This window comes from Ambystoma mexicanum, chromosome 13 (assembly GCF_040938575.1).
Source record: "Ambystoma mexicanum isolate Mex_15411 chromosome 13, UKY_AmexF1_1, whole genome shotgun sequence".
In the NCBI taxonomy this organism is placed as follows: Eukaryota; Metazoa; Chordata; class Amphibia; order Caudata; family Ambystomatidae; genus Ambystoma; species Ambystoma mexicanum.
In genome coordinates this window covers 761,984,057-762,000,206 of record NC_090938.1, presented here as the reverse complement: position 1 = coordinate 762,000,206, position 16,150 = coordinate 761,984,057, and the positions used below count along the sequence as shown (strand labels likewise).

General features: G+C 50.5%; 1 protein-coding gene across 7 annotated transcripts in view; it reads right to left on the bottom strand.

Annotated features, from left to right (window-relative positions):
- Nucleotides 1-16,150, bottom strand: part of BAG6 (BAG cochaperone 6) — a 1,121,496-nt gene that overhangs the window by 774,528 nt on the left and 330,818 nt on the right. For all 7 annotated transcript variants that reach the window (XM_069635087.1, XM_069635085.1, XM_069635088.1 and 4 more), the window contains 2 exons: nt 4,175-4,521; nt 3,510-3,639 (listed from right to left, as the gene is read on the bottom strand). In XM_069635087.1, coding sequence (XP_069491188.1) covers nt 3,510-3,639; nt 4,175-4,521 — 477 coding nt within the window. The remainder of the gene's footprint in view (nt 1-3,509; nt 3,640-4,174; nt 4,522-16,150) is intronic.

Genomic DNA, 16,150 nt, shown 5'->3' with positions numbered 1-16,150 from the left:
GAGGCACCTCAGGAGACGCCCTGGTGGAAGAGCTGCTAGAGCCCCTCGCAGTCTAAGAAGACCCGAGGAAGGATTCCCCGGCCGGGGTGCCCTAAAAAGTAAGGAATTTACCGGGCATCTCTTTTCGTTGATAAAAAGCTGAAGACCGCGTTGGAGTGCCCAGACGGAAAGAGAATCGCAGAAGCACAAATCCCAGCGATGGTCAGGCCTGAGACGCAGCAAGCAGTGGTAATGGGGATTCTGCCCTAGCGAAGCGACGTTCACATGAAGAAAAAAACAAATCCCTGATGCTCCGGCATAGACGGAGGACTAAGCGACAGCAGAACCGGAGCAGGAGAGAAGGACAACGGAAACAAGAAAAAATGTTTCCTGGTGATGAAAGTGCATCCAGCCCTGAATGCGCGGAGACTAAAGGGCGATGCACGGGCGGAGCTCAGGAGGGCAGGGTTACGGCCACTTTCAGTACCCCATGTAAAAAGAGGGCATTTTCAATTTTGATGCTTTTTAACAAAAGTGCTTCGGTCCCGTCCCGAAGTACAGAATGTCCCCTCAAGTATGGAGGAAAGGGGACAGTGCATAACAGTATGCAGCTATACCCTTTATCAATTCGGCCTAGCTGTTCACATATGAACATTACCCCATGAACACCTCATCACTAATAAAACACAGCTATCCCATGACATTCCGGCCTAGCTGCTCACATAAGCGTCCTACAGGCATAACGCAGCCAGAACCCAGTCTGGGTGTCCACCCACCAGACTGCACACATTCAACTGGTATCTTCTCCACCTAACGCTAGGATGCAGCTACCATTTGGCAATTACATCAGCTGCACACATAACTGGTGCATCCATGCACCCTTCAACACCACTCTTCTGACCTACCGGCGCTTTGAGATCCTACCAATGATATATAGAGTGCTATATAAATGCCAAATAACACTGTTATTGAGGAAGGAGGTAATCCAACTGAGCGCCGATCCTCGGATTCCTAGGGAGTGGAGACGGTCAAGGATGATGGAATGGTCAACGCTGTCAAAGACTGCTGACAGATCAAGGAGAATCAGTGCTGCGCAACCCTAGTTCTGCCGCAATCGAGATCATCCCAGATCGTGATCAGAGTGGTTTCTTTTCCATGGTGCAGCCTGAAGCCTGATTGAGTGGGGTCGAGTAGTTTGTTGGTTTCTACGAAGCAGTTGAGCCGAGAGTACACAGCAAAGTTACGAAGCAGTTGAGCTGAGTGTATGCAGCTGAGTCAATGAGTTTTGCGAGGAAACAGATGTTGGAGATTGGCCTATAAATTTAGGATCAAGGGGGTCGAGAGATGCCTTTTTTAGAAATAGTTTAACATGCACCGTTTTAAAAGCCTCTGAAAGATGCCAGATGTGAGGGAGTCGTTTAGTATGGGCCTTGCTTGTTCTCCTGCATAAGTAGATTAGAATATTTCTTTCAGAAGAGGGGCGGGACAGGGGTCAAGGGGGGATCCAGAGGGTCTGCTGCTGGATAGTAGAACTAGGAACTATCTCTCGAGATGGGGTGGAAAGTGTCAAAGGGTGGTGTTGGGGAGAATTCTGAGAAGTGTGCCAATTCCTCTCTACCTTGGAGACCCCAAGCACCTTTGCTGCAATGGAGGACTTTTAATCTTTAACCTGGAAAGTGACACGCCTTTTTTCCCCACTTTTTCTGTGATTTGAACACCAACTTGGTTTTGGAGTCTGACAAACTCCATAAGCATTGTGGCACACAGCACCTTCAGTGCAGTGGCACAGGGAAGTCTTACAGATTTCCCAAAGGTTTAATACCTTCTTCCTGGATAAACTACTGTTTCCAAGAGCAGTGAAGTGAAATTGACTTTACTTACAGTTTGTAACTTTCTAGACCCAGCACACACACTATCTTACAATAGGGTGCTGGAGGTGTTACTTAGTATTCCCCTTTGTCTACCAATGCACCCAAATGTGATTCGCAGGCTTTCAAGGACAGAGGGTGATTGACAGCTAGACTGGAATGAATGGGAGAAACCTGAATAAAAAGCAAGGCTTTTTGGCTTGGAAGGCAGTCGACCACTGGACAAAGGAATCCTAAGCGCTTGGAAGAGATGCCTGCTGCAACTCCTCGACCGTTTGTTTGACTGTGAGGCCCTGCTGCTGTGCTGAAGCTCCAAATTCGCCTAGACTAGAGCAGCCCTGCAAGGACTACTTCTCCCCTCAAGTTGGTGGGACCAATCAACCCCAAAGTGAACTTGTCTGGACATCCTCTCGGAGCTGGCTGTACTTCCACTGCTGCTTCTTTCGGAACTGAAGTGCCAGGGAGAGGAACACCAGATTGGAATGCATCACTTAAGTCGGCCCACGCTTCTGGCAGATCCTCCGGACTCCCAGGAAGCAGGACTAACCAAGCCTGAGCAACTCAACAGAGTGCTGTACCCCAGATGCAAGGAAAGTCCAGAGTGGTAGCCAAGAACCACGTGGTGCTATTTGCTGGGACGTTAGGAGCTGAAACTGAAGTGCCGCTGAATTGAAGTCGACCCTTTGCTGCTGCTGACCTTCCCATTGTAGTGCAGGAGTCCCCATAAGTCCTCCCTCTTGTCACCGCGACAGAGTCCCAGGAACAACAGTATCTGCAGAGCTGCACAGGAACAGAAGCCAGCTGGAACCATTTCTTCTAACCAAATCTATTGTAAAACTAAGGGTACTTACCTCTTATTGTGTAGCCTTACTTGTTCTGTGTTGAAACTGGTCTTGGTTGCTTCTGTAGAGTTGCTTGCATTTTCTACCCCTCACAAGCCTCCCAGCTTGTGGCCCTCGATTGATTCTACTTGTTTCTACAAAGACTTTAAAACATTGTGCAATACTTACAAGAAGTGCTTCAGCTCACCTAGTCTTTTGCCCAATTGACATTGGCTGGCCTGGCTCCCTGAAAGACTCTTCTTACCTCAGACTTTGTGCTTTACCTTTCCTTCCAGGAAGGGGTTAACTTACTTTGCATTGGGGGGCGGGGGTTTCAAAAGTACTTCTCTGCTTCAGAATATTTGTGTGGGGGTACCATAAAGTATCACCACTAACCAACCCCACTAAAAAAAACTCAGCCCTCTCCATACACCCCTCAAACCCTAAACTAAACACAACCATACCTCTAGAGCACTACAAACACGCATTACACTGCAGCAACGAAACAAACCACATAGCCATGCACAACAGTACATGACAGCTACCAACCAAAAATTCACACCTACACTCAGTGAACAGTGTAAACCGAAGTGGCCAACAGCACATCACAGCTCTTGTGCTTTTTCCCCCCGCTCTGTCCTACTAACTTAGCCCCCCCCACACACCTTATCCAATTGGTTTACAGATCCACCAGATCGCCAACGGACCAAGCAGGTGGTGATAGTGAGTGGTATCAAAATATTTTATTATAACATTGGAAAACTGTCACAAGTGTGACCAATTTATATAAAGAGCCCTCAGCTTATCCATCAAAGGCCTTCCCAGACATGAATTTCCTTACATTGTTGTTGTAGTCTGCGGTGGTGGCATTTCCAAGAATGTCCTGATATCGCTGCATGAAGGGGCCGAGGCGGCTTTCCAGCCTTCGGAGTTCCTGAAGTACGTCGACATAGTCTGAAGGAGATGGATGGCTGTAAGAGGAAGATTTAAAAATCAGACCACAGCGACAAAAATATATATATATATATATATATATATATAAACAGATTGGTATCTATGCAAAATAAGATTAAGTGCAGAGGAAAGAAAAAGGGAAAACAAAGGAAACCCAAATACAAGACAGCAGGACAAAGTGACCAGGAATAAAAATTGCAACACAGGAAACGGGATACACAAATCCGGATGAGAAAAAACAGCAAATGGAGTGACAAAAATTAAGAAAATCAACAAAAAAAAAGCAAAACTGACTGAAGACTCCATTTCGAAAAGGGGATACAAAATATTCAGGCACAAAAAGTAATACGATGTAAATATGGAGTTCAGCAAATTGAAAGGAATAAAAGATCAGGCGATACATAAATACAGAAAATGAACCCACATTCAAAACCATTAAGCCACAGCTAAATATTCTACAAAGAGGAAGGAGATGCGCGAGAAAGTTGACTAAAAGAAATAGAAAAACAGAATATTGAAAAATGGCACTAAAGTGTGGGAAGGGAGTCTTACTTTGCTGTTGCATCGTTGGCTGGGGTTGGAGCACCAACAGATGCACCTGCTGCAGCCGGAGCAGCCGCTGTTGCCGGGGTAGCCGCTGCTGCAGCAGCATAGGTGGTGGCTGCAGATGTCGTGGTCGATGCAGTCTCTCCCATTCGCACAGTCACCCGGAAGCTTGTCTCAAGTCTGTGCTCGTGTGCCGCCACCTCAGCAGCAGCTTCTGCAGCTGCCTCTGCAAGATCCATGGCCTCTGCTTCCATTCCTTCCTCTCTGTTGCTGCCCTGTGTTTCCAAGATATCTGGAGGAGCCTCTGGGGAAGTCTGTACTGTGCCCTCCTGCTGCCCTCCATTGGAGTGGCCCTATGAAGAGGCAGAATATTAGTTCAGCGTCCATGTTAAAAGTCTTTCCAGAGGACAGTTTTAAAATCTGAATATCTTTCAAACTTTACTACACATCTGAATGGCACAAGAAAACAAACGCTTACAAAGTAAATCATTATAGGTAGTGTTTGAAAGGGTACTTGGATGGTTTACCAATTCTCACTCAATGGGTTTAAGCTATATCAATCTGTGGCAGAAAATGGTTCGACGGGACGTCCTTTTGGGTGGTTGATAATTGGGGTAAAGAAAATGTATTGACCTCCCGTCAAATCACCCCCTTTCATAAAGAAGGCAAAGTTCTGATTGTAGAGATTATGTGGAAGTGAGATTCCAAAGTAAAAAAAGATGCTCTTGATAAATATATGACTCCACCCCCAGGTGTTTTGCACTCTAGCACTATTTTTGCATATATTGATGAAGTATGACTTTATGGGTAACAGGAAACATGAATGAACACATCATTCTGGGGGGAGATTTTAATGCAAAAATTGGTGAGCATTTGATTGATGAGAAGCGATCCAATTTGAAATCTATGGTGTGCAAAAAAGTCAAACCAAAAAGGGAAAAAAATGGCTTAAGTTCCTAAATGATTGGGACTTGGTGGTTCTAAATGGTAGAATCAGTGGGGCTATACAAGGGAACCAAACCTGGCAAGGTTGTAACGGCAGTGCTATATCGCCTGTAGCCCCCTCTTATTCGAGAGAGCTCTGACGATGTCAGTTACATTACAGCCCTCCAGAAACCATGCCACCTCGACAGTAAACTGGGGCCTGGGGACAAATCGTATTGTTGAAAAAGGCCCATCGAATTTGAGAGTTTCTCTATTAGGTCAACGCCTCTCATGGTCCGATAAAAATGTAGTTAAAGCATGCGTTTTATCAAGAAAATAAAACTGGGTGACCCCAGGTTCAAATTATATTATTTATCTCCTAACATCGAAGAATGGTCAAAATGGATAGCCAACTCCTCTGGCAAATGTAAGGGCACAAGTCTGACCTGGACCGGGAAAGCACACAGGCATGGTTTTGTCCCAGAGATGCATGAGGCCTCCGAGTTGTAAACTCACTAAATATTCACTAATATGATAAGTGAAAGAAATAGATTACAGGCTACATTTTCAAAATTGGTCAGAGAAAGAGCTTGGAAGTGGAGACGTGGGAACTGGGAACAGTTGATTTACACTGAGAACTTGTAAGGTGGGTGAAATGTAAAAGATCTTGGCAGGGGCAAAGCCCCCTGTTAAATCTAAGATTTTAAATCCTATTGCCCAAGAGACTTGGATCGCATATGTGAAAGGTAAAATTTGTTATGATACGAAGGACCTTTTGGTGGTTGAACATCCTAAACCTTATTGGCCTCTGAATTTCACCAGAGAACATTTCCCAGCATTTGGGTGATTTAAAAACTCCAGAGCCCCCGGTCCAAATGGCCTCTACTGCAGTATTAAAGAGCGAACGCCAAATTGGGCAGCAGCCCTTCATCCATTGTTCATTTGTATAGCGCCGCCTGGATGCCCCAGGGCCAGGCGGCGCTATACAAATAATAAACTAAACTACCAAAGTGTGTAAAAATAAAGTTATTCCGATTCCTGGAAAGAGGCCATATTGGTTCCGGTTTTTAAAACGGGGGACAGCCTGTGCCCTAACAATTACAGACTATTCCTTACTTGATATCACAAGAAAGTTTTCTCAACTTATGTCTTGAAACATCTTCAGGCATGGGTGGATGCAGCAGAGATTTTACATCTATGTCAAACTGGCTTCAGACCAGGGTCCAGCACGGTACATAACCTTATGTTATGAAAATGTCTTGAGCGCATGGCCCCCCCTAAGTTATCTTGACGCTAGAGAGTCAGGCAAACAACAAGAAGGCCAAAAAGACGGCCAGCCCAGACTGCCTAAAAGAAGCGTCTTTACCGCCTTTCTAAAGGCCAAACTATTGGAGTTTCTTTATGGTTAGCAGCAGCTCCTTCCATAATCTAGCAGCTGCTATGGAAAAAGCCCAGCCTCCAATCCTCATGCGTCAGTAGGGAGGCACAGTGAGCAGATCAACCGATGCAAAATGCAACCGACAACTAGGAGGATAGCGTACCAACTTAACCCGGAGGACCTCTGCACCCTGCTCATGCAAGGCCAAGTGTACTATACATAAAGCCTTAAACCCGATGTGCTGGCTCACAGGTAGCCAATTCAGGGATCATAGTACCAGGGATATATGGGCTCCATAAGGGGTGCCAGTTCACAATCGGGCTGCCAGGCGTTTCAGGTGTTGCAATCGTTGAATGAGCCCCTTTGGTTGGGTCAGATACAGAGTTACAATAATCCAGCCGGGATAGTACCAGAGCCGCTACCACCAGCGGACGAAGAGGCACAGCGATCATAGGGAGCACTTTCTTCAGTACTCTCAACTGGAAGTGTCCTGCTTGACAGATGGCTGCAACCTAGCTGTCCATAGAAAAAGAAGCAGACAGTATTAAACCCAAGTTTTTCACCTTACCCACTGGGGAGGGGACCAAGAGGAAAACCAGAAGGAAGAAACCCAAAGTGAAGGATCAGGAGGGCACCCCAATACCAAGACCTGCGTCTTGTCTCCATTCAACTTGAGCCAATTGTGGTTCATCCACTCCCCAAGGCAGCCAGGTACCTCTGCAGGCACAACATCTCGATCAAGGTCTAAACGAATCAGGATCCGAGTGTCGTCTGTGTAGGAGTAGCACCCGATACCGTAGGAGCAGATGAGACGCACAAGTGCCCAGCCATAGATGTTAAAATCAAAGACAAGGCGGAACCCTACTGATCTCCACAGCTAAAATGGCAGGGGGCAGATAAAGACAGCATAGAGCGTCCAAGTATGATCCGCCAGGAACAAAGTGAACCAGGCTAGTACCTGACCAGACATACCCATTTGGGCATGATGGGACAACAGGATGGGGCGGTCTACATTATTGAACGCCGCCGACAGATCTAATAAAATCAGGGCACCCACCCCACCAGAGTCCACCAGCCTGGCCATATCGTCCTGGACAGAGAACAGAACATACTCTGGATCTGCCAGGTCTAAAGCCGGAATGCGCTGGGTCAAGGAGGTGAGAGGATTCAAGAAACGAAGAAAGTAACGGTGACACTAGAGATTCAAGCACTCTAGTGAGGAAGGGGAGAAGAGGGATAGGACGGAAATTAGCCAGAACAGTAGTGTCAAGTGATGGCTTCTTAAAAAGGGGGATAACCCTTGCAGTTTTTAATTTGGGCGGAACTAACCCGAACTGCCATGAGTTAATAGCAGCTGTGATTTCCATCAAAAGAACCGGGGCAATCTTTTTCATAATTGCCACAGGAATGGCATCCGATGGAGAGCATGACTTAATCTTTTGGATAGCAGCTGAAAGTGATTCTTCCGAGAACGTCAGCAAAGACGACCAGTTTGTGGTTCCTGTTGCCTACGAAGTCTGTAGAGTGAGATGAATACTCCTCATTGCTGAACACTCAACCCTAGAGTGTTGGACACATTCTAGTCACAGCCATGTGCAGTGACTGGCCCTTCGTTGTATATTGTTTGTTGACATTTCGGTCAGCATTTGATCAGATCGACATTCTTTGGGGTAAACTTCCAAAATTGGGATGCCCTAGTTGGCTCTTAGAGGTCATGAGGGCACTACTGCCTGTACTAGATTAAATGACAAAGGGCTCTTGTCAGACAGAATACCTATTAATAGAGGGGTTAGATGGGGTAGTATGTTAGCCCGTTTAATCGTTAACATCTATATACCGACGACATGGTCATCTGTGACCGGCTGGTTACAGATTTGAAAGCTACGCTTGAGGAATTGTTTACTTACACAAATGAGTTTAAATTCTCGGTAAACCCTGGGAAGACCAGATGGATACTGGTCTCCTCCAAGGAAATGTGTAAGGTGAAACTGCTGGGGAACATTGAATATGTGGACAATTACAAATACCTGGGCCTGGAGATGTCCAGATTTAAAGGGTATGCTGAGATAATTGACACCAAGATCAATAAAGCTAGACAGATCACAGAGGTTTGTCACAAATTTGAAAAGAACCACTCTGGGTTTACAATGTCGGGGATATTAATGCTATATAAACAATGGCTCTGCCCAACTGTACTCTATGGTCTCAAGGCCCTTGCCATGAAATATCTTAAATAGCTAAATAGGGTGGAAGCCCGTTTCTGATGAGTCGTTCTACAGTTACCTAAGACTACCTCGATAGAATGCAATCGGCTGGAACTAGGACTAGTTTCCCTCAGAGCCCAATTACTAATACGAAGAGGTAACTTGATGCTAAAAGCCAGAACTTCACCCACTTGCCCCCTACTAAATATTATAGTCACTAGTTATAAATCCGGAACCAATGGAAGTACATACATCACCCATGAATACCTATTTAAAGAACTTTGTGATGAAGTTGGCTGGGTCCCGGATTATAACCTCTGTTCAAATTTTTAAACCCTGGAAGGTGCTTTAAAAAGAAGAATCAAGAAACACGATTGGGTGTGTAACTATAAGCACCTTAGTACCTTAAAAAGTTATGTATAAGTTTCTACAGTGGTTTATCAATATTAGAGGCCTGAGGTCTACTTAGAAGCTTGTCCCAAACCCCGAGTCAGAGACTTTTTCCTCAGAGTTAGAGTGAATCAATGACCAGTTTTGGCTATATATTGTGCCGGGAGAGCGATACCCATAGTCTAGATTCTGTAGGATTTGTGTAATCCCTTCTAATCTTGAGACACCCAGACATGTATTGACGGAATGGGCTCTTTTTATATGGTGACATTGGGTCACCTCGTCCACCTGTTCGGCAGATGGGCCAATTCCCAGATCGATTTGTTTGCGACAGCGACAAACACCTAGTTCTTGAGCACGTGGGGCGGACTGGAGCACGCGGGACAGACTGGAGCGTGCAGGGCGGACTGGAGTGCATGAGTGAGTCGAGCGGACCGGAGTGTGTGGAGCAGACTGGGATGCATGGAGTGGATAGGAGTGCATGGAACGGACTGAGCGCATAGAATTGCGTGACGTATACAGTATGGTTTGGAATACAGGGAACGTTTGAAAGAGTTTATAACCCATCATATCACACCACCATGCTTACTCTCTCCTTTGCACCACCACACAACTAGAACACAGATACTATGACACCATTCGGTATAAGGAACAAGTTACTTACCTGTAACTGTTGTCCTCCTGCATGGGTCTGGCATGGATTCACATGCTCATGAATATTCCCCGTCGTCAGGCTGGGAATCCTCAGTAAAGAAAAATCAGTATCAGTTTCGTTTCTGATCTGTCTTTCGTAGTAGTAACCAATCACTGATCTCTGCGTCATACTGACCACAGCCAATGACTGCCATCTCCCTAAGCCCCACCTCTGGCACCCATCTTCAGATTTGGTAGCATGTGAAGAGGCAGTATGACCAAGTGAAGAGCCGCAGAGGGGTAGGCGGGAGGGTTCGCATGTGAATCCATGCCAGACCCATGCTGGAGAACAACAGTTACAGGTAAGTAACTTGTTCCTTCTCCAGCATGGGGTCTGGCATGGATTCACATGCTCATGAATAAAAGAATACATAGCAGTACACACATGCACAACCACGGGAGGTGGCAAAAGCTCAACATTAAGCATTACATCAAAACTCAACATTTAGCAATTCTTACCTCCTCACCAGGCTCACCTTAGGCGAACAGGTTGCGCAGCACTGCTTGGCCGACCCTGGACTCCTCCCTGGAATCCCGATCGACGCAGTAGAATTTAGTGAAGGTGTGCGTCGACCTCCACGTAGCAGCCCTGCAGATGTCCAGCAAGGGCACACCAGATAGGAACGCCGTGGTAGCTGCGATTTCTCTGGTGGAATGGGCTCTCGGACGGCCAGGCAGCGGTCGGTTTGCCAACATGATACAGCCAGAGAGCCATCTGGAAATGGAAGCCTTCGAGAGAGCCTTCCCCTGATTGACAGATCCAAAGTTCACAAAAAGTTGTGACGTCTTCCGAAAACTCTTTGTGCGGTCTACGTAGAACTTCAGCGCTCTAGCCACATCCAGCGAGTGCAAAGTCCTTTCAGCCGGCGACGAAGGCGACGGGAAGAAAACAGGCAACACCAAGGGTTCGTTGAGGTGGAAGTCCGACGGCACCTTGGGGATGAAGGAGGGGTGCGTCCTGAGCACTACCCTCGTGTCGTGAAAAGTCAAGTACGGGGCCTTGCAGGAATGGGCCTGGATCTCGCCCACCCGTGGTGCGGAGGTGATGGCCACAAGAAACGCTGTTTTCCACGACAAGAACTTCAACGGAGCCGAGTGCAGAGGCTCGAACGGAGGTCCCATGAGCTTGGTCAGCACCACGTTGAGCTCCCACGCCAGGGCTGGGGCCTTCACCGGCGGGAACGATCTGGACAGTCCCTTCATGAATTCTTTCACCAGACGATGAGACCACAAAGACGTCCGTCCCGTGGTTCTGGTGTATCGGGAGATCGCAGTAAGATGTATCTTGATGGAAGCGGGCGCCAGTCCAGCCTTGGCCAGCGTCAGCAGGTACGGCAGTACTTGACGAGCCGTAATCCGTAGAGGGTTAATCTTCTGTGCGTGGCACCAGACAGAGAACCTCTTCCATTTGTGTCTGTAGCATTTAAGAGTTGAGGACGCCCTGGCCTTTGCAAGAACCTCTCTGCAGTCGGCCGGTATGTCGTAACCTCCAAACTCTAGTGCTGCAGGAGCCAGGCCTGCAAGTTCAGCGACTTCGGGTCGTGATGGAGGATGGCGCCTCCTTCCCTAGAGAGAAGATCCGCGTCCACTGGCAGTTTGATTGACGGGGACGCTGACAAGTCCAGAAGGTCCGGGAACCATATCTGCCTCAGCCACGCAGGTGCGACGAGGATCATCCTGCACCATGACCTCTTGAGCTGGTTGATGAGCCGGATCAGCAGCGGCAATGGAGGGAACACATAGGAACAGGCCCTCCCAGAGGAACGAGAAAGCATCGTCCATGCTCCTCGGCTGGGGAAACCTGCTGGCGAGCCTCCGGCACTTGGGAGTTTGTCGCCGTCGCGAACAGGTCGATCTGGGGTGTGCCCCACCGACGGAAGAGGCGGTCCACTAGATCCTGTCGTAGTTCCCACTCGTGGCACAAGCGCAGCTCTCTGCTGAGCGAGTCGGCGATGGTGTTTTTTATTCCTGCCAGATGAAACGGCACCAGAAACATCCCTTGGGCGACGGCCCAATGCCACAGATCCTGTGCCTCCTTGGACAGGGCTGGGGATCTGATACCGCCCTGCTTCCTGATGTAGAACATGGTGGTGGTGTTGTCGGTGAAGATCCTCACCACCTTGCCCTTGAGGGATGGAAGAAAGGACCCGAGGGCCCAAAACACTGCACTGAGTTCCAGGACATTGATATGGAGGGACCTCTCCGCCGGCAGCCAAAGACCCCTCGCGTGCAGGTTTTCAGTGTGCGCTCCCCACCCTTCCAGGGAGGCATCCGTGGTCACTGTCTTCTGGTGGCCCGGGGTCTGGAAGTCCATGCCCGCCGTCAGATGAGCGCGGGTGCCCCACCACCGGATCGCTCGTCGGAAACACTCGTCGAGTGTGATCCTGTCCTCGAAGCCGCCTGTCGTCTGGATCCAGCGCGCGTCCAGGAACTCCTACAACGGGTGCATCCGAAGCCTGCACAGGCGGATGAGATAAATGCAAGAAGACATCATTCCGAGGAGGGACTTGATGGACCTCACCCTGGCCGCGTCCGCAACCAGCATCCGCTGCACCTTGCCCAAGATGGTCCTTTCCTCCGACGGAGTGGCCAGAAGCGACACTGTGTCGAGCTTCGCTCCCAGAAACAGTGCGTCTTTTGCGGGCACCAGGTGGGACTTGGCGTAGTTTATGGAGCATCCCAGGTCCGTGAGTAGTTGGACGGTCCTTGCCGTGTGCTCCGGGGCGAGCTCCTTCGTCTTTGCTCGGATGAGCCAGTCGTCCAGGTAAGGGTAGACGTGGATCCCCTCTCGGCACAGCCGCGCCGCCAACGGTGCGAGGCACTTGGTGAAGGCCCTGGGTGGCGACCTCAATCCGAAGAGAAGGGCTCTGAACTGGTAGTTACGACCTTGGACCACGAATCTGAGAAACTTTCGGTGTCCCTTTAGGATGGGGATACGGAAGTAGGCATCCTCCAAATCCAACGACGACAGGAAATCACCCTCCTCCAGTTGACCCAGGACATGTTGGAGGGTGACCATCCGGAACTTCTGTGCCTTGATGAATTTGTTCAGTCGTCATAGGTCCAGGATGGGATGCCATCCTCCCGTCTTCTTCACGAGGAAGTATCTTGAGTAAACTCCGGAGCCCCAAAGCCTCTTTGGGACGAGCTCGATGGCGCCCTTCTTGAGCATCGCCTTCACCTCCAAGAGAAGTTGAGGGACGTGATGTTCCTTCCTGGCCACAGGGGGGACGCGCGGGCACCTCTTTAGAAACTCGAGCGCGTGACCCTGATCCAGGGCGTCCAGCACCCAACGGTCGGTGGAGATGGACTCCCACACGCTGATGAAGCTCGCCAGCCGGCCTCCCACCGGGGTGCTTCGGTGGGGGCCCGACCCCACGGCCGGTTCAGTCCTGCTTCGACGAGGCTTTGCCGCCTTGTCCTCCTTGGCAACAACGGCGGGGACCGCCTGACTTGCCTCGTCCCCTGTAGGCTTCCTGTGACTACGAACGGGCCGCTTGACGATAGGCGGAAAATCTGCCGCTGGAACCTTTGGAGGCACCCCGTTTGCCTCTCCCGCTCCGAAAGGGCGGCCGTCGTTGCTGGAGAACACCAAGAGCCCGGGCCGTCTCCATGTCCGCCTTGATGTCTTGTAGGGAATCGTCCACTGTTTTCCCAAACAGGTTGTTCCCGTCAAACGGCATGTCCAAGACTCTGGTCTGCACGTGCTGACGGAAGTCAGTAGCCTTGAGCCATCCACGCCGCCTAAGGCACACGCCGTTGCCCAACTGGCAAAATCCAGTCTCAGCGATGTCCGTCGCTATCGTAATGGCGTGGTCCGACGCCACTTATCCTTCCTGCAAGATCTCTAGGGCCTCGCCCTCTAGTCTGGTAGGAAGTCCAGCAGGGGGGCGAGTTTGTACCACAACCCTGTCGTAGCGGGATACGATAGCCAAGGCGTTGGCAGCCTTAATCGTCGTCGCTGTCGATGAGATGACTCTGCGTCCCATCGTGTCCAATTTCTTTCCCTCGCCGTTCGGCGGTGAGGTTGACGTAGAGGCCGAGCTACCCCCCGCTTTCTTCCTGGCCGCCGCAGAGACGACCAAGTCCGGGGTCGGCTGTGCCCGAAGGCACAAGGGGGCCGCGTCCGGGACCCAGTACTTCTCGTACCGATCCCTTCTCGCCGGCATTGTGGATGGGTTCTTGAGGAGGGAGACCCCCCTCATCCCAGATATCGTCCAGTAGAGGTACAGCGAGGACTGTCTTCCTCTTGGTCTCGCGCCGTTGATAAAGGAAACCTTCCTTCTCTTCCGGGCAGAGCTGGAAAAGCTTGGACGCCCTGGCGATCATGGCGTGAAACTATCCAATCTCGTCGGGCTGGAAAGCCCGGGGGGGGGGGGGGGCGCCTGACTACTGGAGATCCTCGTCGTAAACCTCATCGTCTGTACCCGTCGCGGCGGTGTCAGTCCCCGTATCATCCCCACGTGTCGTGGACGGGGAGGAGGGCTGAGCAGGGCGCGATGGTTGAAAAGGAGGTGGAGGATGAATCCTTCTCTTAAGGGGAGGGCTCCCAGAAGGGCCTGGCTCCGGGTCCCCCGTCGGGAGCAGTTCCTCAGTTAGTGGTAATGGCAGTCTCGTCCTTATCTCCGAGCATAAGGACTGTATAGCCAACAAAATGGCCGCAGAGTTGTCTTGCGGCACTGGTTGAGGGGGTTCCGATGGGCGGTCAGGAGCCCCGACGGCACCCTCGACGTTCTCGTCGTCTCCTACGTCGGGGTCCCTCCCGACAGGATGGTCTTCTTCCACGCCAGCGCCGTGGCCTAAGACTTCGATCAGTTCCTCCTCAGAGGTTGAGGCCGAATCCACGACGACCTCCTGCCCCCCCTTTTTCTTCTCCGTCGGAGGTTTCACGAGGGGTCCTGTCGATGGGCATGAAAGAGGACTCCCTCCGCGGTGGCAGGGAGATTCTGGGCCCTGAGGTCGCCAACACTGGTGTAGCCTCCACAGGCTGAGCCAGGGCTGCCGCGACTGTCTCGATAGAGGCCTTGGCCGGATGGGTCAAGGCTTTCACCACCTTAGGTGCGCTCACTGCCTTCTCCTTGGGGGGAGGGTCACCACCTCGCTCCCCCTCCGATGGGGCCTTTGAGCACGACCGGGGTCCCTCTCCAGGAGCTTCGCCGGGTGCTCGGCCTTCCTCTTACCCGAGCCAGAGCGTTGGCTCGTGGTTGATGGCGCCAGGGAGGATGCGCCCTGCCTGGCGCCCGCAGAGCCCGACGTTCGGCGCTCCCGGTGCCAGCGGACTCGCGGTGCTTGGCCTTCTGTTGGACCCCCGTCGCCGGGGCGCCCTCAAAGGTCTTAGACTGCTCGGACGACTTCTTCTCGTCTGACGGGCTCTTCCCTTCCAGCCAGTTGGCGAGAGGCAGATGGCGGTCCTTCATGGTCCGCTCCGACATATTGCCGCAAAACGCACAGTCCTTCTCCACATGCGTCTTGTCCTCATGCAGGCAGTAGAGGCAAAGGGAGTGTTCGTCCTCCTTAAAGACATTCTGAAGCTGCCATCCAGGGCGGACCCTGAACAGCTTTCGGGCGTCGAGCTTCCCTTCTCCTGGGCCATGATCGAGATGGGCCTGAGAAACTTCTGGAGTCCTCCAAAAGCGTGGCTCGACGAAATCTTCACCCTTGAGGGGCGTAGAAGAATCCGACACGGGTCCCCGTTGATCGGATAAAGAAACGGTGGAGCTTGAGGCTGTTTTGACCGAAAAAGAGAAAATTTTCCTAAGAAAAAGCGCGAAAAAGCACTAAAGCTCGAGAGCAATAGCACGAGGATCCCAACACTTGAACGTGCGGTAAAAATCAGAAGATGGCTGCCAGAGGCGGGGCTTAGGGAGATGGCAGTCATTGGCTGTGGTCAGTATGACGCAGAGATCAGTGATTGGTTACTACTACGAAAGACCGATCAGAAACGAAACTGATACTGATTTTTCTTTACCGAGGATTCCCAGCCTGACGGGGAATATTCATGAGCATGTGAATCCATGCCAGACCTCATGCTGGAGAACTGTTCTCATACCAACATCCGCCGCACACTTCCCATCATTATAAGTAAACACTGCTGGTTACACACCCCCCAGCCAGGCGTTCTCCTCAGGCCTAACGCAGCCACATTCGGTCTGGCTAAATCCTGCCAGAACGAAACACATATTCCTGATCTCTCAACCACCATACCTACCACTAAGAAGCAGCTAATACACGAAGACTGCACCAGCTGCACACATACCCGGTGCTCACATGCACCTTTGACTCTCCACTCTCTACTGATCTGAACTTCGGTTCCCAAGGGCGTTCAACCTACCAGCGCCTTCAGAACATACCAATGGTATATAAGGTGCTATATAAATGCAAAACAAAACATAA